The sequence below is a fragment of the Halyomorpha halys genome, unplaced genomic scaffold (genome assembly GCF_000696795.3).
Source record: "Halyomorpha halys isolate HHAL.00 unplaced genomic scaffold, Hhal_1.1 Scaffold91.1, whole genome shotgun sequence".
NCBI lineage: Eukaryota > Metazoa > Arthropoda > Insecta > Hemiptera > Pentatomidae > Halyomorpha > Halyomorpha halys.
Window position 1 is genome coordinate 194,090 of NW_027110755.1, and position 21,529 is coordinate 215,618.

At 32.6% G+C, this 21,529-nt stretch overlaps 2 protein-coding genes across 6 annotated transcripts in view; both read left to right on the forward strand.

The window, feature by feature from the left end:
• The window catches only part of LOC106677250 (cytochrome P450 4C1), a 42,468-nt gene extending 40,966 nt beyond the window's left edge, over window positions 1–1,502 (forward strand). For all 5 annotated transcript variants that reach the window (XM_014415056.2, XM_014415058.2, XM_014415057.2 and 2 more), the window contains 2 exons: window positions 503–679; window positions 1,009–1,502. In XM_014415056.2, coding sequence (XP_014270542.1) covers window positions 503–679; window positions 1,009–1,172 — 341 coding nt within the window. In that variant the 3' untranslated portion in view covers window positions 1,173–1,502. The remainder of the gene's footprint in view (window positions 1–502; window positions 680–1,008) is intronic.
• A 12,244-nt stretch (window positions 1,503–13,746) lies between these two features.
• The window catches only part of LOC106677215 (phospholipid-transporting ATPase ABCA3), a 67,668-nt gene continuing 59,885 nt past the window's right edge, over window positions 13,747–21,529 (forward strand). Inside the window, exon 1 of the mRNA XM_014415001.3 lies at window positions 13,747–13,880. The gene's annotated coding sequence lies outside the window, so the exon portion shown is untranslated. The remainder of the gene's footprint in view (window positions 13,881–21,529) is intronic.

Consider the following 21,529-nt stretch of genomic DNA (forward strand, 5'->3'; position numbering starts at 1 on the left):
AAAAAAACTAACTTACTGAAACTGCAACAGTTTCAATCAAAATTACTAAGAATGATCAGTAGCGCTCCCCCCTACATCAGTAACAAGAACTTACACAAAGACTTACGAACTCTCTACGTACAAACAACCATTAAATCATTATATAAACGGTTTCACGACACACTTCCAACACACACTAACCCTCTAATTCAAGGACTATCAACACTAGACTTACCAGATACGAGACGACGTTTACGAAGGAGCTGGAATAGGGACCTCTTAAATTGATTTTTAAATTTCAATTTCAATGGAGAGGCATCATTGGATGACCTTAACCTTCATGCCTTCATGACATTTTTGTTATTATTTTTTTTATTTATTTACTTTTTTTTTTCTTCTCTCTCTACATCTCATTCGCTGGTTGTAAAAATACTTTTACAGTTGTGAATAAACTAAATAAAGTAAAAAAAAAAATATATGCTGACAAAAATAAAAATATTACAATAACGCCCTTGATAAACAGATGAAAACACCGTGGTGCCTGCTGGGCAATCGATAGGTATTCTCACCTACTACATCCACCGCTCCGTAAGGCATTGGGAAGACCCCGAACTTTTCATTCCAGAGAGGTTCGATCCAGAAATCACCAGGCATCCCTTTTCTTATATTCCATTTTCTGCAGGACCCAGAAACTGTATAGGTGAGTTTTTTAATTGAACGAATCATAACATAAGTATTTATTTATATCTTAGTGTAAGGGATATCTTGTGATTGAAGGACTGTCATGTTTGAACAGCATTTGGAATAAATTAAGACAGTTAATATGAACACAATATTGCCTTGCAATACAATAAAAATAAGTAGTAGATGTAATTCCTAATTAAAAGTATATTTTGAAATATACAGTTAATATATTTATAGCTATTCTATCTGATTTAAATACTTATAGCTTACGATGCCAGTTTTTTTTTTTTGTAAATATTAATACATTATTTTTTGCTAACTGTGAATGTGTTTTGTATTCTCTAGGACAGAAGTTGGCAATGATGGAGATAAAAACATTGTTATCAACAGTACTAAGAAACTGTGTTCTGGAATCTGTTACAAAATCCGTAGATCCTGTAGCCTCCGTCATCATCCGCAATTTAGGACCAATAATCGTAAAAGTCCTTCCGCGGGATGGTACCTTATAGTATTAATCTTTTGTTTTTAAATAAACTACAAAATATTTTATTTATTTATGTTGTTAACCAAAACGAAATTTCTACTTTGTAAGCCATCAATGAATATTTTCTGTACAATTAGGAGTTACATGAATCAACTGATCGCCAACAAAATATGAACTAGTTAATAGTTAGTTATTTAGTACTGTTAAGGTTATTGAAAATTAAAATGTATTTTAAAGTAATATACACATGTATATTGTATGGGATTGCAAATTATTTTCATTACCCGATTGATACGGAGCCAGAATGAAGGCAATATCTTTTATGTAATTACATAATAAATATTAATTTAGCCTATTCTGGACAACTCAAATTTGTAATCCATTATTCCGCGAAATAAGTGAATATTTTGGAACAAGTTTATTAGTCTTTATCTAGTCTCAATTTTTTTAGTTTTCGTATTACATCACGCCTTTGGTTTTTTTTTTGGTTTTTTTTTATGTTGGCTTAATCTAAATCAAAAAGAAAAAAACATATTAGACGTATACCAATGCCTGGACAGTAGACTGGATTTACTTGGTGACCAGAAGAATAACCCAACTACACCCTGGAAGGAGACCATAATATCTACATACAATCTGGTTAAATGGGTCTACTTCCAAGAGGCTACGTCGTAGATCGAAACGAAGATCAGGATGGTATTCCTTGAATTATTTTCTTTAGGAAATATTTCTAATAAAAACCAAAACACCACTTTTGAAATGTATTTTTTTTCAACTGTACGACGGTAATGTTTAAATAAGGTCCATAATTGAGCGTAGTGATACATCACCATCTCTTTTGTATTCGAGGTTCACGATTGATCCACTTTTTATTTAGTATTAGTACTCATTATACATATATTATGCTGAAGATAACATAGCTACATTAGGATCGTTTTTTCAAACAAATAACATTACTCATGACATTGAAAATATTTATATTGTTACACACATTCTTAAAATGATTAACTTTGAAACCATTAGAACGCTGTCAATGAATACAAGTTCATAGTAATTTTCATTCTATATATATAATATTATATTTATTAGGTATATGTTTTTGTCATATTACTTATGTATTGTATTTTTAATAAAGTTGTAAATCTTGCAAATAGATTTTAATAGATAAATTAAAGTAAACCACTGGATTAGAAAAATATGGGAACATCACGCTAGTAGATTTCTTTGAAGTCACTAAAGCTGTGATTGAAATAGTTTTACATATTTTCTAATTTTCACTAATTGTATTTTTGTAGAAGTTCACGGTTCCTATTTTTCCCACAAAATGTTCTTCCTAGGCGATTGTACGTTTTGAAGCCTCGATTTCGAAATATCAGAATAGATAAAAATGAGGTTGCCAAGAGTGCAAACATAGTATACCTGTAGTCTTTGCGGTTTAACCTTTGGCTAGCGTGTTTGTAATGTCATTGTTGTTTTTCTACTTTTATTTTACGTTTTTCATTTAGAAGATTCATATCTTATGAACTCACAACAATAATCAGAAATTATTATTGTTTTTAAGTTGTAATATCGACTTGGGTTATTTACCTTCGAGAACTTAACTACTCTTAAACAATCTTTATCATGATAATCGTCTTCTATTTCAAATATATATAAATAATTATTCGTTCCTTTTGCTCGGACAGCTACAAATTTGCAAAATCCAAATATTATCTGTACTTACTATATACGTACGTATTACATACGTATACTATATAAGTACGTATTACAGTACTTATGCATGGAAATCTAGGGATTTGATTTTTTTTTTTTTTTTTTTACGATGCCTTAAATTGGATTTGATGAAAGAGTCAAAATATTGAAGAAAATCTGATTTATTGAGATCTGAATCTGTTTTTGTGCTGGTACAGTTTCAAATTGTTTATTTCTCTTGTTACAAAAGATCTCTTCCATGAGCACCAAATGATATTTCCCAAATTTTGTGTAGCATTCATGATTTTTGGTGGTTGTGGCACAAATTTAGCATCTTTGTACAACAATTTATCGACTTTATTTCCGTAAATAAATAAATTGGGGTCGTGGCACAAATTTAGTAACATTTTGTGCAATAATTTATCAACTTCATTGATTGACTTGACTAAATTGATAACTGATAATTGAATAGTACAAAATTTTAATTGATTGATATTCGTGGAATTGTATGGTAGTAAATTGAAAACAGTGACTGATGAAATATAATATCATCATGTAGGTAAGAAGATATGTATAATATAAGATATGCAAATAGTGTCTAAAAAAGATAGACACTACTTGCACTTTTTTAGACACTACTTGCATATCTTATATTATACATATCTTCTTACCTACATGATATTATATTTCATCTGTCACTGTTTTCAATTTACTACCATACAATTTCACGAATATCAATCAGTTAAAATTTTGTACTATTCAATTATCAGTTATTAATTTTTTATCATTTATGATTTAATTCATTATTTTGTATAATTCTAAATTTGTTTGTGTACTATTCCTTTTCAATTGTATGTTACTCTAAATGTTGTTGTTATCTCTTTTGTTCTATAGCCCTGATGAAGACCTGAAACTCAGGTCGAAACGTCGGCATAAAATAAATAAATATGGTTTTGTTTATTTATGTTGTTCTTTGCTGACCGCACCCCCCGACAAACTTCTCCAATTATTAAATTTCTTTTTTTCTAATATGAAAGATTTGGAGGGGGTTTTAGGGTCAAATTCATGGACGGCACTCAATTTAAATTTGATCTGTATTTGATTTAATCAAATACTTCACCTACTGAGGGACAAAATTTCACTTTTTTCAATATTAGACAAAAAAAATTATAACCTGCCAATGTAAGAGGACACTTTACTATGTTATTCATTCAAGTTAGTCCAGTGCCATTAATCCGACACTTATTAGCTATGGATGTTTTGTCAAAAACAACAAAAAATTGCTCATTTTCATGTTTTAGATTAAAATTATTGATGCATAGATCAATACAAGGCTTTGAGTGCAAATATTCCAAGAAATTTTGTGAATTCTACAGTGCAATAGTTTAGAGAATTATAAACTGGGAATTGTTGAAATTGTGTTGTCATTTGCGGTAGTTGGTTCCAAGAAAAATGTGTTCTATGTTTGAGTGTTGAACTTGAAAATGTGAACCTCCTTCCGGGTAAGAAGCTCAAGTAGAAATACTGCTATGGATAGAAGAAGACCTGCAAAGAGAAGGTAGAAGGCCCCTCGAAGCTGGACAAGAGATAGGGGGGTACCACCAACCGGCTGATGGGCTTCGGATTCCAAGATCATGTACCTGCAAAATAATTGCGTATTTTGTTTTGTTTTATCATTTCAAATAATGATGTTTTTCCCTCATAACATGAAAGATTATTTTATTGTAAAAGGTAAATAGGTTTTGCTTTATATTGTGGCTTGAAGCAACAACAGCTAATGTGCACTTTTAGAAGGTTCTTGCTTTTTATATACAGTTTTATATATTTATTTATTGTAACAACATAGGCCCATCCTCGTTTCTGAAAGCATTCAATTTCACTTTGTGAGATTCATTTTCTGAATTTGGACATCGGCTGTTGTTGATCAAAGCCATATTTATATTGTAGGGAATATTTTGTTTCCAATAATTAATTAATTAGGTTTTTATACACTTCTCTCATTTATAATGTTTATTTTTCCTTCTGTTTTGTATGCCGTTGTCATTGACTTTAGATGTCCCCTTTATCGATTATACTCTCATATTCTACTGAATAGGTTTACATAAAAGGCATAGATTGTTCGATAAAAACAACCTTACTTAAATCAGATACTTGAAAACGAAAATGAGATGCTTCTTTTAAAATTTTCTATTTTTAAACTCTAGCAAGGATAAAGGAAAAGATATTGTTAAATAATGTACAAACAATTAATATATACAAGAGGAGATATTTTAAATAATTTTGAAGGACATTTTTAGTTTTAGGTATTATATATTTGAGAGAAACATAAACTTTTGAGGAGTGCTAGGTACTAAAACCCGCCTTTTTTGAATTTTTTAAAAAATAATCAGAGAAAATATTGCCTTCTTGACCCGCCCTTGTATCGCATTGAGGCAACTTGTCTTATCTTACTTTCTTAACTGTTCCTAAAACGAGGATTCGGTGTTTTTTATTTTCATGTAATGTACATCAATCAGTACCCGTTAAGAGTAAATGTTTTCATAGTAAGACAAGAAAAGCCTTATAAAAGAGCGCCAATCCCTTTTTTTAGCGAAAGCTACTCAAAATATAAGTAAATGTTTTAAATACTGCCTTTCTCGAAATAATTAAATATTTTCAAAGTAAGAGACGATAATATACTTTTTGGCGTTACTATCTTGTATCATACATCCACAGAATTCGCTACCAATACTCGGTATAAGTCGATATTTGTGAAGTAAAATAAAAGCAAATATTTAGATTCCTAGCCGATTCCTCGTTTCACCGACAGTAATAATATAGCTCGATATAAGTAAATGTTTTCTAAATAAGATAAGAACGGAGAAAGTGTTGAGCCCAAACTAATTCCAATATATTATGTCTCTTTGTCCTAAGGCACCGGAGTCTGCTCTACTTTACATAACAGATTGTGACCGGCATATGCTTCATTAAGATACATACTTTTGCAGTCAAGAAATATGTTTAAACTATGAGACTAAAATTTGATTGTTTTTTTTTTCGCCTTTGTCAATCTAATCTTATGTCATACAGACCTTCTCATTCTGGGTGATCGAAGAACATCGTTGTTTATCTTTGAGAAGATTCCGGACTCGTGTAAGTTAGCCAATCCAGAAGATAGTACATTTGAATATGAAGATAATCGCCTAGTCAGAGTACTGAAAGATGAAACATTTAGTTGAGAACAAGTTCTATTCTAGATTATTTAAATTTCAAATACATGATTAAGGTCACGATATATATATGTCATGTGTATATGTGTATATAATAGCAGTCTTTTACTGGAGTCCAAGTATGCCATATCTCCTGTAAAACACTGCTTTATTGATGCGCCAGTTCCTCTATATACATATCATTCAATCAGCTGATATATTCTGTCAACTGACATCGCTGTTTAGGCCGTAACTCCCCTTCACAAGTTTACGAACGATCCTCGTTAACTAATAATATATAATATAATAACATGAAGGATAAAAACAACAAAGAAAAATTATTTACCGTAAAGTGTAGACAATAAACAATAGATCAAAAGTCCTCGTAAAGCTTATCACAAACTAAAGGTAAACAAATAAGAAGTATCAGCCATAATATTACAAAAATGAACCATAAGTTTTAGTGAACATTACTGCATATGAACACTTAGTAAAAACAGATTAGTTGAGATGAGGACACTCCAAATTACTCTTGCGTAGATATTTCGGCTATTGGTACTTTTTTTTTTTTTAATTATTTATTTAATGTAATTTACAACTGTACAAAATAATACAATAGGTAAATATGTAGTATGTTTCATATACACTTGAAAATCTTGGGAAGGAACCACCCATTGGTGGTACTTCAAACATTAATTTAAATTAGAAGGTCCCGTGGCCATCTTCTTTTCAGACGCCTCGGAGGATTATCAGGGATTGTCAAGGATGAAAGATTAAGAATTAATGGGTTAGGATGGTTAAGGAGTTTGGAATGAAAAGACGCATATCTGTTTTGGGGCAAATCTGCAACGAATGGGATGTTGCCTTTGTGAATGAGTTTATTTGTGACGTAATAAGGAGCATCAAGGATTTTACGTAGGATTTTGGATTGTACCGATTGGATGCGGGAAGAATTTGATGGTTCAGTGGAGCCCCAGAGCTCAATTCCATATGTCCAAATTGGTCTGATTATTGTAGTGTATACTAATTTTTTGTAGTGAATGGGAAGTTTAGAGCGTTTTTCAAGTAAGTGTTGTAGCAATCGGAATATACGAGCAGTTTCTTGTCGTTTCAGTCTTGTGTGTGGATTCCAAGTAAGTCTCTTGTCAAGATGGAGTCCTAAGTATCGAATCTGTTCAACAGGCATTAGTAGTGTATTTAGAAAGGATACAGTTGGACTTTTAGTTGTTTGTTCATATCGAATTTGCGTCCTGCTTTTCTTGTGTTCTTTAGTGCTCTCTATGGTCACGACATTATTTTCTCTTATCGTTATCACCCTGAATGGTCCCTTTTATCGCTGTATCTCCTTACCACTGTTAGAACCTGACTTTCTATATACGATCGTCCCGATTTTGATCGCTCCCATCCTGTTTATATTAATTCTCCCGCGCAACCCTCCTGTTTTTTCCCTTTTCATTTTCCTCCGTGCTTTTTACCAAAACATTCTTCGAGCGACGTGGTCATTGAGTATCTGCTCTCTGCCCGCTGATAGTGCTGCCTGTGCCCGCGAAGCCCCAAGAGGTTCTTCAATGGCGAAATCCCGTAACTGTATGTACGGAATGATTATATACCGCAATTGCCTTAGGCATTGCCACTTCCGGTTCTAGTCCCTGGTCAGTCTGATGTAATCTAAGATTCTGAGGGGTGCCCACGTAAGTTGAGGTGCCATATCACATCCGTTATTTCCGTTCGAAATTTGGTATTGTCGAACTCTCTGCCTCCATTCGATAATCGGAGAGCTGCCAACACTGTTTTTGACAACCTGTTCTGTGACAACCTGTGCACCTATTATATAAGAAGAAATACAAAATTATTTTAGTTTAACTTTCTTTTTTTAACTAAGCATGTGTATATTTATTTTCACGGTCTCCTGCCGCTCCTCTTCAATGTCTTACACCCAGTGACTTCAAGTCTTCTTCCTCATCGTCCGTTCATCAGATGTTTCCCAAGGGTACACCTACCCTCTTTAAGAGTAGGTGTTGGATCTCGAAGTATATATATATATATATATATGATATGTAGGAAAGAAACGATACTAACCTGATTAGGTTTTGGGCCATGCACCTGCTAGACGGAACTAAAGTGGATATGAACTTCTGATCGTAAAGTTGTGGTTCGTCAAGGAAGTAGATGCTCTCGAAGTCGAAGGCATACAGGCACGTCTTGCCAACGATAATCTCGTCTGTAGAAACCTGAGTCGTGAACCATTCTCTTTCCACATCACCCTAAAAATTGTTTTGGCAAATATTAAAGCTGCTAAGATGTATTAATGATTGCAGTGTTAGTTGCAGATATCTTTAAAGTTTAGTTTAGAAATAAAAATAAAAGTTGTATATAATGAAATTATTTGTGATTTAAGTTTTATCTTGTTCGCGAATTTAGCTTCTTGTGGATCATTGAATGATTTTAGGCTCTCATTGACCCCTTGTCGTGGTAGCATGGACCCGATTGGCTTAAATGCGATATTTTAGAGTGGCCAAATAATTATTTTAATCAAATAAATAATTATTTATCTGCATAAAAAGTGAAACGTAACAATAGTCCAAGAGCCCGAGAGGAGAAAAAAATCAGTTATTTCAACCCGATTTTGGATTACTTTAATGAAAAGTATGTATAGTTACTAATTGATATTGATGAGTCTGCGAATTATAGTTAGGGGGAATAAAAAATGATGACTGTTTTGAAATGTTGATAACAATTAATTTTCCATTCAGAACTCTATATCTTTCAGAAACCACATACAACACTAAAATTCTAATAGAACATATTTAAAGAAGAGTAAATTTGTTAAAATATGAGCCTTAAAAGAGCTATTTGTGTTCAATAGTTCTCGAGATATACTTTTGATAAAAAGTAATGTTTCATGAAAAAGTTACAAAAAATACATAGTTGATGAATCTTTTTTGATATTCACATTGAAGCTAATTTAATGTACTATAAAGTAGTTTATGACATTTATCTTCGTAGGAGTAGTAGTTTGATTGATATTTGCCAAACTAAATCAGAAAAAAATTTGTTCTAGTTGTTGAGAAAAAAATGTTTGATCTAAGAAAAACTATATCTCAGAAAGGAGTAGACATACAAGATGTCCGTTAGTACACAAATTAAAGATAGTTTAATGTTCTATAAAGTAGTGTTTAACGTTTGTCTTCGTAGGGGTATTAGACTTTATGATATTTGCTCATGAATATGAATTTTCCATTCGAATTGTTGCCCGAACAACATAAAATCAATTTATTTTAGAAAGTATCATCAAAACTACTACTCATACGAAGATAAATGACATAATACTTTATAGTACATTAATCTAGCTTTGCTGTTAGTGTTAGCAGGCTTACATCTAACAGTTACCGAAATCAACATTTTGTGAATTTATTTTGTCAAATACCATACAAAATTCTACCCAAAAAATTTTCGTTTCTTTAATATTATTTTGTGAAAGTGGTTTCATTTATGTTGTTTTCTATAGATTATATATGCTTTTGTTCGATATATTTGTCTAATATTATGTTCTTCACCTTATTGTAATTCTTTATTATTATTTTTCTCAAATGAATAACATTCTTAGGACACTATAGTCATTAAGAAATTGCTCTCAGAAATTATAGTTATGCACATTGGCAATGAACCAAGGAAATAAAATACGTTCCATTAAATTATTACTTTCTACATGCACATGTTCTACTACTTACCCTCAGATCAAAATAAGCATCAGCATTGTCCGAAGGCACGTAACCAAAGCCAGATGTCCACTTGTAGCCAAGACGTACCATATCCTCCAATGAGTCAACAGGATTCGGTAATAAAGGAGTCGTTAGTCGCGCCACGAGGAAGGAAGAAAATATGCTTGAAGCGATCACCACCAGCACTGCCCAACTTAATTGCAAAACTTTAGAGCCGAATCTGAAAAGAACTTTTCTTTATTCATATATTTTATATACTACTTTATAAAAATTATACAGGTATGTCAGATAATCATTTCTTCTGTTAACTCAGTCATGAGACTACAGGTGAGGGTTCGGTAGACCTCCCGTGGAATTGATTTTTGAGCTTGAACAAAAAACCTCCTTGGAAAACCACTGTTCTATATGGGTATATACTGTTATTTATGGGTTGGAATAGTACAGAAGTTATACAGATTTACAACATAGGATGTTTAATGATATCTTTTACACAAATCTACACTTTTAATATTATTTTTATAAAATAAAATAAAATTTGTTTTTATAAAATTAAATAAAACACTTCCATCTCTTCTCAATTCCCTCTCAAAAAAGAATACTCATCATAATTATTTTACATACTTGTATAGAATTAAAGCAAAATGACAACCTAAAATTGATTTTAGGTTCCAAAAAAAGTTCCAAGACGTCAATTATTTCATTATTAAAAGGCTTAGTTCATAAAAATTAAATTCTATTATATATTACCATTTCTAAATTTGTTTAGTTATTATTGCATTCAAGTAATATTTTATTACTTACTCCCACTGGTTAAATTAACAATAGTACCTTGTGAACGTGCCATTGAGCTGGCCTTGGAAGCAGATGGTGAACGCTTTGTATAAACTGGATCCAAATTTGATGATCCATTTTTCTGCATCATTTGAGGAATTGTAGGCACCTGTAGCAAGAAGTTACAAATGGTTAGATAATATTTCAATAAGCTATCTGTACTTATGGACTAGACTTTAGACTGCTAAAAACAAAAAACGCATTTAATCCTTCCATTCCAAAGTCCTTCGAACATTAGTCAATACCCTGTACCATGTAACTAATAATACCTTACATCGCGACCTTAATATCCCCATTTGTCTGAGGCTATTAAATCCGAGTTATTTCTTTTATTATTATTTATTTATCACCCTACCCTGCCTGTTAGACAATACGGGTGTTCGCAGCAGTGGGTACAACTCATTGCTGCATATGACAAACATTATATAGCTGTGCACACAGCCTGCTCTTGCTACAAAATAAATCTTGCTCTTCTACTGAGGCCTAGCTGGTGTAGCTTATTCTCTCCTACCCAGGGAGAAGTGATTAGAGCCTACAGCCTCCTTCCACCCGTACACGGAGGTCTTGTAGTGCGGGTAGTTAAATTAAAATTAAATCCGAGTTCACGAACATTCTATGAGAAACTCGCTCACCATCCAAATCTCCTAGCACAATCGCTACCTAGTATTACCCATCCCTACAACTCTCCCCGTAGGTTGAAACGAGCGCTGCATACTGCTCCTTAATATCATCATTAATTCTAATAATAAGCCAAAAATATCAGATTCCTTCTAAGAAATGTTTGAATGTTTTGCTTTCCTTAAGTTTAAGCCTCTTTTTGTGCTTAGCTATTGAAACTATCCCATTTATCCCACGGAACCCTCGAGTTGTCGCAATCCTATCCTAGAGGTGTCGCAAGCGATCGCCAATTACACAAAATATTGGAGAAAAGAAGAAAAGTAGGAAAGAAGAAAATTATAATTAAAATAGTAAATATGTACAGCATCTACTTAGTTTTTTTTTTTTTAACTCAACAAATTTTTCTAACCCAAGAAAGGTGCCGCGAAATGTTCTTAGTCCTTATAAGAGTTCCGCTACAAAAAAAGTTTGGGAACCGCTGATTTATCCGTGAGGGCTTCGGAGAACGAGACTTCAACGTGAGAGGCCTCTGGTTCGGAGCCCGTGGAACTATTCCCAGCACAACTAGGAGCTTCATGGAGGAGCTCGGGGTCGATGTTCAGGACGTGGCTAGGATGACAGAGAATATAATACTTGACTCCCTGGGAATCATCCACCACCACATGCATGGAAATTAATGAGTGGGGGAGTTATCCAGAGGAGGGATGGCATGCATGGATCGCATATCTTAGTTGTTGTTTTATTTATTTATTTATTACTTTGTTATTTTTTATATTCTAATATTTGTTGTATAGGGGAATTTGTTGATAAAATAAAATAAGGGTTGTAAAATGGAGGGGAAAGAAAAAAAAAAGGAATAAATTGAAAAGCTTGTAGACTGATATTAATTGTAAAAGAATACTGTGGGGGAAAAAAAATGTTATCTTTCTATTATATTGTATCATATCAAAAAAATGTAATTTATAAATTTATATGTCCGATCACGGATTGATCAGTATGCTGTGTAATGTAGCAACCCGATGTATTTGGGCAGCATGATTGAATAAATTTCTTTCTTTGTTACCTCTCTTACCAGTAAGGTCTTTACAGCTACTTTAAATATTTTTGACGGAATGAGAGATTTAGTCTGACAATGGCCGCAACTTAGTTCCTTCCCTCGAAGTTTTTGAATTATTCAAGGCAAACAATGGATATATATGTGACCATCTTTCAACTCGATCTATAAAATTGAATTTTATATCTCCTTATGTTCCACATTTTGACGGTATTTCAGAGGTGGTTGTTAATACCACCATGCGCTTCCATGTCCATATACCTGTTACCTCTGCGTGCGTCCGCGTTCAAAAAGTTTACTACCATGTTTGTTCTAATTGAAGTGGTGATTAACAGTTCTAAGTCTGAACCCGAATTATTGACCCTTACAACATTTCTTTATCGGAGCTACTATCCTTTCTCTACCTTCCGTAAGTGTTGGGAACATCATAAGAATTTATAAAGAAGTTAGAAGCGATGGTCCCATGATTATCTCTATAATATTGTCCTGAGAAACAAATGGCAGTCAAATTGCTCTTCTGCTGTCGGGGATTAGTTTATGTTAAGGGCCTCGTAGCTCTTGAGCGCGTATTGGATGTTTTTCCGGTCCCCAGTGGTGCGTCTCATTTTGCGTCCGTCAAAACCACGGATCACTACGTGGTTATACAAAGTCCTTTCACCAAGTTGGTGCATCTCCAATACTAATTTTCTTTCAGCTATACTTTTATGTGAAAATATTATTTATATCTATAGCATAAGTTTAAGTTGTATATTGTTTGGGTGGTATGTTCACGTCGAAGTGAAGTTTTTGTTAGGTACTCAACTCTTCTTTTTTCGTTTAATTATTCGACATTATCCTTTTTCAATCCGTTTACACATTTCATTGTTTATGATCATTGTGGTAGGTCATTTTAATTCATTTTTAATGATCTTTTTTTTATTATCAGCTGAACACCAACTGACTATTTATTTCTATCTTTGAATACCTTGAGTTTGATCATTATAAATTTACTCACAGGAAATTTTTCTTGTTCAATTATCTATTATTTTTCGGTACCCGAGGAGCAACGTTTTTGAAATACCTGTTTTTTTTTGTTTTTTTATTATTTACGCGTAATCTCCCATCTTATCAATAAAAGAGGTTTGCCCTAAAGGCGTAATTTCTATATGATTACAATGGACAGTTGCTATTTGAGGCACCGGTCCACTCTGTTTAGAGTTGGGAACAAAGCATAGAGATTTCACAATCAACAAACTTGACAGGGTTTCTAAGGAAGTTACTGCCTCTGTTTCATGGATCAACAAAAGTGAGAAAAGGTAAGATAATGTTTTGTTTTTTCTTATTTGTATCTCGTGCTCTCGTACTTGTGCTAGTTTTTAATTTTATCCAAAATTCTTTTCATTGAAATTGACCAATACTCAGAGAAAGTAAAAAAGCAGGTCAGCACCAAATATTGTGGTTGGACTTATCTTGAGCCGCCATTAAAGATGGCGGTTGAGCGGCGTCGAGTAGACGCCTGACGTCTGTTGTGCAGATTCTGCCGCCTTCCACAGCCGGTAGGTCAGTCGATACCGCACCGCTACAAGCGGCACGTTCCATTGTCAACCAACCCACGAACCTTCAAATTCTTTATAAGCCTACAGTGACCTGTAAGTTACCTAATTAACATTCAGAGCTTCTTGTTATACCTGGCAATCTCTAGCCTAGTTCTCGATGGAGAGGTTTTTTTTTTTTTTTTATCAATTAGCCCGTATTAGACCCGCAATCTCTTTCCATGCCTTGCCACCTCATCTTCAACTGCAAGTAAGGACTAATTGACACTGACCATTGAAAGTTCATTTGTTTTATTTTGCAAAAAGAAAAGAAGAAAAAATGTGGATTTCCAGTAAAAAAAAATGTAATCACTTTTGTGATGCACATTTAAGCCGAGGTCATAATTAAAAGTTTTTTTTGGATTTATACTTTTATTATAACCCTCAATATGTTTTTGTTTAACTCGAAATTTTTTATTTGAAAATATTTTGAGTAGGTTATTTTAATCATTTTAACAAACGAAATATTTCCATAAAAGTTCATTGCATTCTTATTCCAAAGATTATTCCTGAGATATTTTAGGTATTTTGCTCATAGCAAAATATGAGAAACTCAACAATTTGTTGATGTACAGTGTACTAAATATAAATAGGCCCAAGCCAATTTTTACGGCCCGACGGATGATTTGATCAAAACATGCTACAGGAAAAGGTTTTAGTCCTATTTATTAAGTGTCATTTACCACTAATGTTTTTTAACGCGACAAATGTGGCTAAAGCGCTAAGAATTCTTGGGGTTTGCATTTAACACCTATTTTTATACTCTCACTTGTACACATTAAAATTTTATGACAAATACACCTTAAAATAGATTTAGAAATCGAAAATATTCATGTCATTTTAGAATAATTTATTCTCAACATCATTATTATTTTGAGCCATTTCATAACCTGGAATCTTTGAAATATAGGATATCATTTTAAAGTATTTTTCCATTATATTTATATTAAAATTGAGTCAAGGCCAAAATAAGTAGGTAGAGAATGTTTTTCTGAAAAATGCAAATAAGTAGTCTCTGAAGCAATTTTACCACACAAAAGAAAGAAAAAGTGTTTGTGTAATTTCAAAGCGATTAATTATTTAACAATGAATAGGGGACTACAATGATGAGGAAAGTATTGAAATACTTATTCATGGGTATTTTTTAATTTTATTAAATTCTTCTCACTTAAAAGCACTATATAAAGTTTATGAGAACTTTTTTTTTCACTTTTCTCCAGAAGCAGAAGAAAGATGGAATACACCCCGAGGCGAAAATCCTGAGGATGCATCTATTCCGATTCATTGCCATTTTTCTATTTAGCTTGGAATGATTCGAGATATTTCTCACTAATTATTTACCACTTCTTGAAAAAAGTATTTTGTTATTTTATTTTATTTTTTAATTATTTTTGTTTCATATGATATGCATCAGATAATGTAGGTTTTACTTAGTGATCTTTGATTTTGTTTGAGAAATTTTATCAATCGTTAATATTACCTGAACACCGAATTTCCTAAGTTTTTCTTCAACCTTTTGGCTAATATACACAATTTAACATAAGAGAATAACAGAGCCAAAACCACTGGATGTTTTGACCGTTTTTACAAGGTCTTCGAGACGTGTATGAATCAGAATTAATGATTTCAGAATTTATCAGTTTTAAGTTTTCCTCTCTAAAGAGCCCTATATCTGTTTTAATTAGAAATTCATTTGATATATTAACTAACCTATTGAAATTGACAGCAAGTTGGATGTTTTTAATCCAGTCATATTTTCAACTAAAGAGGAATAATGAAGGTAAATTATATTGATTGTCTATTAATTCTTCCATTGCAACACTTCAATTTCAATATTGTTATAAAAGTTTCATTTTTTGATTTTTCCGAATAGCTTCCCAATATTTTCTGCCACGTACATTTTCTCTTCTAATACCTTTTCTTAAATTAAAACTCACGACACACCTGTTGTCCGCGGACAACTGTGAGCAAAACAACCAGAGAAGACAACACCTGAGCCGATGTGCTTAGTCCATATAGACTAAAAAAAAAGAACTGTATGAGGGAAGGGTAACTGAAACCGAAACTAGAAGGGTAGTAGTTTTGTATAAATTACCATTAGGAATGGGGTAATCACAAGTAGCCTATTAGAGTTACATCCTCTACTAATTTATTTCTGTTTTGGAATATTTCGATAGCCTAAATAATTTTAAAAAATTGTTTCCTCAATTTTATTTTTAAAATTTCGCTTCTTTTGTAACATTTAGTGATCAATGCGTAACATATCCTAAAAGTAATATATATAACATATAAAAATGCACAATGCACTTATATACACGATCGTCTCCAAACCTATGTTTTTAAAAATCAGAACCTCTATTTTTTATCCCTTAATTCGATTAAACCTTTAATTTCATAAAACATCAACACTTTATTTTCAATGATTCATTAAGAATTAGCTAAGCATGTAATATGTTTCAACACCTGGCCATTCATATTTTCAATCAGATCTCTACTTAAAAGTATTTTCCCTCGGAAGTACCTAAACTAATATTTAAGTACCTAAATAATAAAAATAACTAAATATTTGAACATTCATTTTCAGAATTTCTGTAAAATGGCTATTTATCGAAATACAATTATTTGCTTCTGTAAGCAATATCTTCAAGATTAGAGGTTTCTAGTAAGCTCTCTTAGTTAACAAATCCCTAAGGGACTCATTATGACAAATGCATTATCGAATATTGAAATAAAAAATAAAAAATCATAGGTAAAGATAAAGGAAAATAAAATAATAGGTACCTTTTATTTCCCCCTATCTAATATTTTAAATAAGTTAATTAATGTTAACTTAAGTTACAATGTTGCTCTATTTATCTGATTTTTTTTATTTTCAAAGCCTGCTCTTCTCCTCAGATATCACAGCCGTGGGGCTATAAAAAAATAAAATAAAAATACAATTATTATCTATTGATTTAACTATTTTAGTTTTATCATTTCTAATTTTTAGAATTTATTTTAAAGGTATAATCGGTTCACTGGCGGATTCGCTATGTGATTGGGAAGCAAGAAGTACGTAGAATCGTGTAACTTCTCACATTTAAGTCAGTGTACTCGTTCGTACTCCGGGTTGGAGCTGAGAGTTGGATATTAACACGAACAGTGACAGCTGTAGAAATGAGGTTTCTTGGAAGAATTTTGTGGATAACAAGAAGAGACTGCATCCGCAGAGAGACAGTGATAGAAGAACTAAGAGTCCTCTCGATAAAAATGGTTCCAGAGGCTCGCCAAACTGAAGTGGTTTGACCATGTCCTCAAGATAGAGGGCCACCGAGATGAAGATTATAGTCTACGTCCCTAATGGTAGAAGACCTCGAGGCTGATCAAAGATAAAAAGAAGTATTATCCTTTGTTTGTGCACGAGAAGAGGTAAAAATCTCTTCAATGCCAACAACATGGCAAGAGAATGAGTGGAATGGCAAACCTGGTTAGATACTCCCTTACGCTAATAAGTCACTACTAGGTGATGCAATAAAAATTAATTCTCGGAATTGAGCTAGTAGAATTCCGCAATGAAGAAATCACAAGATGGACAGATATTATATTAAAATGTCCGGATTTTGTAAATAACACGCGTTATTATACATATTTTATTACACTTTAAATTAGAACACAACATTATAACATGAACACACAACAATAGAACCTTAATAGACACAGCATATAACAATACTTGGAACCTTTCTTATCCCCACACATAACAATATTGGCGGGAAAACCAGATAAAGATACAACAACAGACAAATAACATAGCCTAATATAAGAATAGAAAACAATTGTATATTTAAAGCACATTTATCTTATTCAAACAATACCTCGTAATTACGGAGTTCCGTAAGGAACGATCACCAATTCGGTTTTTTGTTTATACTTATTGCATTATTGGTGCGAGGTACGAATAAAAAGCTCTCATATTATTTTGTTTTTATTACCTCCCTCTAGGTTATTTCTGAAATACAGCGGTGACTATCAAGAGGTGATAAATCTATTCTAAGCAGAGTGATAGGTGAGAGAGAGATTCAAGTTTTCATTCTGTGGGTCCGTCCCTAAATAAAAACCAACCCCCAGGCCGGATTCAAATAGGCGCCGCTGCACTTGTATGAGGTTTTTAAGGCGACGTCTCAACTCCCTCGGCTACAGACTGCTTTTACCTAATGAAACAGCTATCCTAAGTAGCTAGCTACCTTAATGTTTGTAGGGCATTAAAACAAGCCAGAGTGGAATGAGAAAGGATTATTGATGAACAAAGATAATTGAGGTTAATGTAGTAAAACGAGTTTGTTTTTCCTTTCAAAACTACAAAAAGAAGTTTGAAGTCAGCTTTTAGCTGAGTAATATTTTAGATAAACTGACATTTCTGGACGTAACATTAAATCGACTCATGACTTTTTTTGGCCCATTTTATAAAGAAAAAAAATAAAATGAAATCATTTCGAGCTAAAGCAAACATTTCACATCACTTATTAGACCCCAGGAACATTACTCTTGGCATGAAACCTTTGTATTAAATATGCATAATTAGGAAGGCACTCCTTAAAGAGAACCTCTACTCATATATCTTTTAATATTGACGTTTAAGCATTTACAATAAGTTCAGATATTTATAGAAGGAGAAAAAGAAAATCAAAGTTTATGACGAACTACAGTTACTAAAGATAAAAAATAATAATGATTTAGGAACAATATACATATATGATCGATATATTATAACTATCGGTAAGTGATACATATAACCAAAGTCTACAAAGGTCGACCCCATGACTTTAGCAAAATAGCGTAGGAATAGACTTATTAATTTTAGTTTTTTAAAATATTCAAATGAAGAATGAACCCCATCATCCAGGAGAATCATATTATAAACACCCAATCTATATTAATAAAAAAAAAACAGAAACTACTGAAAATGTAATTAGAAGACACTAAAATTAAATGGAATGAGCCTTATTATAGCTTACCAAAATATGGGATCAGAGAGAAAATAAAATAAAATGTATTCTCAACTCTTGAGATACAGGTGTACAACTTCAGGTGCCCGGTAAGTTTTTTGTAACCGAGATCCTTTTATTGTATGTTGATAGAGTTTTTTAAATATTATTTTGATGAAAAGGTGAGGCTGAAAGTTAAATATGCGAGGAACGATTAAAAGATTTAACATCTATTGCGTTGTTGATGTAAAAAAGGAGAGAGACATCATAACATACTTAAATTGATTTCACAAAAATGGATGATGGCAGCACTTGCTAAAGCTGAGATGATGTGTATACACCAAAATGTTAGGGGCAAGGTCATGAAGAAGGAGTGCCAGTAGGTTACTGATGCCTGTGGTTGTGGTACCAAAATCCTAGAGCACAGGCGGAACCTGTCACTAGCCGTTGGTCGCATTGTGCTGAACAAGTTTGGTGTGATCCTAAAAACAATAAAGATACCTTTAGTTTCTTATATTTACAACTACTGAAATGTATCGTGAAAAGAGAGTAAGTTCTGCATTAAAATTTAGTTTTTATTAAAACTCAGTTAGGTATAAAAAGCATCATCCACCAGGTTGCCTGAGCCTTATACCAAAACCTCCGTCGATTATTACGATCCTGGCTCCAGTTCTCTAGTTTGCAAATTGCAAGGGGGTTCCGTGCGTTTCTTCCCTCGGTATGCTGTCTATCTTATTGCACTTATAGATTTATGAAAGCCTTTATTTATTAATATGGAAGTATAAAAAAATGGTTTAAAGTTTTATCTCATAATAAAATCACTTCACGCTCGGCATTTATGTCTTTGGTGGGGTATCTTTGATGATCACTGTAGGAGATAAGATGTATACAGTAGTCGGAGTACAAAGAGTAATGGAAGCCTGTATCTCACCTCTTATAAAAAGTAACAGTTGTACAATATTCTGGAATTGCATTAGGTAACTTCATGAAGTTGCGAGGTGTTTACGAGCTTTTCACTTCCTAATAGCTGTCTAATTTAAATATTAATGCCTGGATTATACCAAAATTAGTTACGCTTTGTGTATACTTTACTCTAGTTACTCCGGATTTTGTATGAATTAATGAATAAGTGAAGTCAATATAGTACTGGCTATGATGTGAATGTACGATATCTAGCTGCTAATGCTAAACTGGACAATTTTTTTTTACATAAATGAGTCCTGCTCTGTACTTCAGCTTTGATATAGCAGAGAATATAGTAAGTACCGTTATCCTTAGTGACTCACAGGCTGCCATAGTCAGCCTATGCAATAACGGTCCGACAAATTCTAATGAAGTATTGGAGAGAAGAAGACTTCTGGAGGAGCTTCTCATAAGAGGCACTCAACATATAACAGTGTGAAAATGTAACAGAGATATTTGTCTCGAATAAAAATGCTTGAAGCATTCTCACCATTTCATTATTACCACGTCTATTATGATAATAAATCTCAACAGTGAACATAATATCTATTCATGTGTTTAATCAGGATGTAAAGGAAGTAATGACTTAGTAAAGCACTATTGTTTCACATCAGTGAACTGACTTAATTGGGAAAAATATTCTCATAATTTCAAGAAAAATATAACAAGGAAAAATACCTAACTGGCAATTATAGACTCTTTACATGAACTGCTATGGGCATATCAATTTATTTTGAGCAGGAGTTGAAAATAATTTTAATAATAAATTTTTAATATAATATGCAGGGAATTTATTATTTAATCCCGTTATTAAATTGGATTAATGATTTCATAAACATCAGTGTCCTAAATTACCAATTGAAAATCCCACTTGTCACAATGAATATTGAAATACAACAAAAATATTTTTCATAGAGCCATCCTTGACACTCTCCAGCCCTTGAAAATTTTCATTGAGGCAAGGGAATAAACAAGTTAATTGTTTTTTACCTTTACACTCAAGAGAACCTTCACAAAAAAACAAAAACAAAGATAAGCACGTACGTAAAGAGATCCTGAAATATTACGAAAATATATAATATCCGAAATTTAAGTCTTAACGTTATTGATTCTGTTGAGTACTGGGAAGTGTTAATAAAAATACTAAATTATCATTCGCATTAAACCATCTTCACATCCTGGAATCAAGTGAAGTGGTTAAAGAAAAGAATAAAGGATAACAGGTGTTCTCTGCTTCCTTCTAGTGTGTTTTAGGCCGATAATTTCCTTTGTGTGGATATATTGTAGGGCTTTTTGTGAACGGGCTAGGAAGTGACCAAAACCGTGTACCTTTGGTAAAAAGTGTAATAGTCACCAGTCAATATTCATTATCGTTCAATGTAAAATTCAAATAATGTTTTAAACCTATGCTTGAGATAGAGCTGAAAATATTGCAGCCATTTTTTTTTTTTTTACTAAAATAAACTGGTACCATAGACTTGTAAATTCTCAGCCTCAGCTTTGCAACAGGACCTGAGAATGACGAAACGAGCATTATATATTGTATAAATGGATTACGAATAATGATTAGAAGCTAACGTAATAAGAAGGTAACGTCGGTCTCAGGGAGAAGAATAACAGATAAAAAAAAATCATTCTCATTCAGATGATTGATTATTTTTTTAAAGTTCATTAATAATTATAATACAATAATAAATAGCAGGAGAATTGGATAATGGCGCAGGTGAAGTTGGTGCTCCTTGCAAAAAAGGAAATGTTGGATGCCGGATCGTTCCTTCA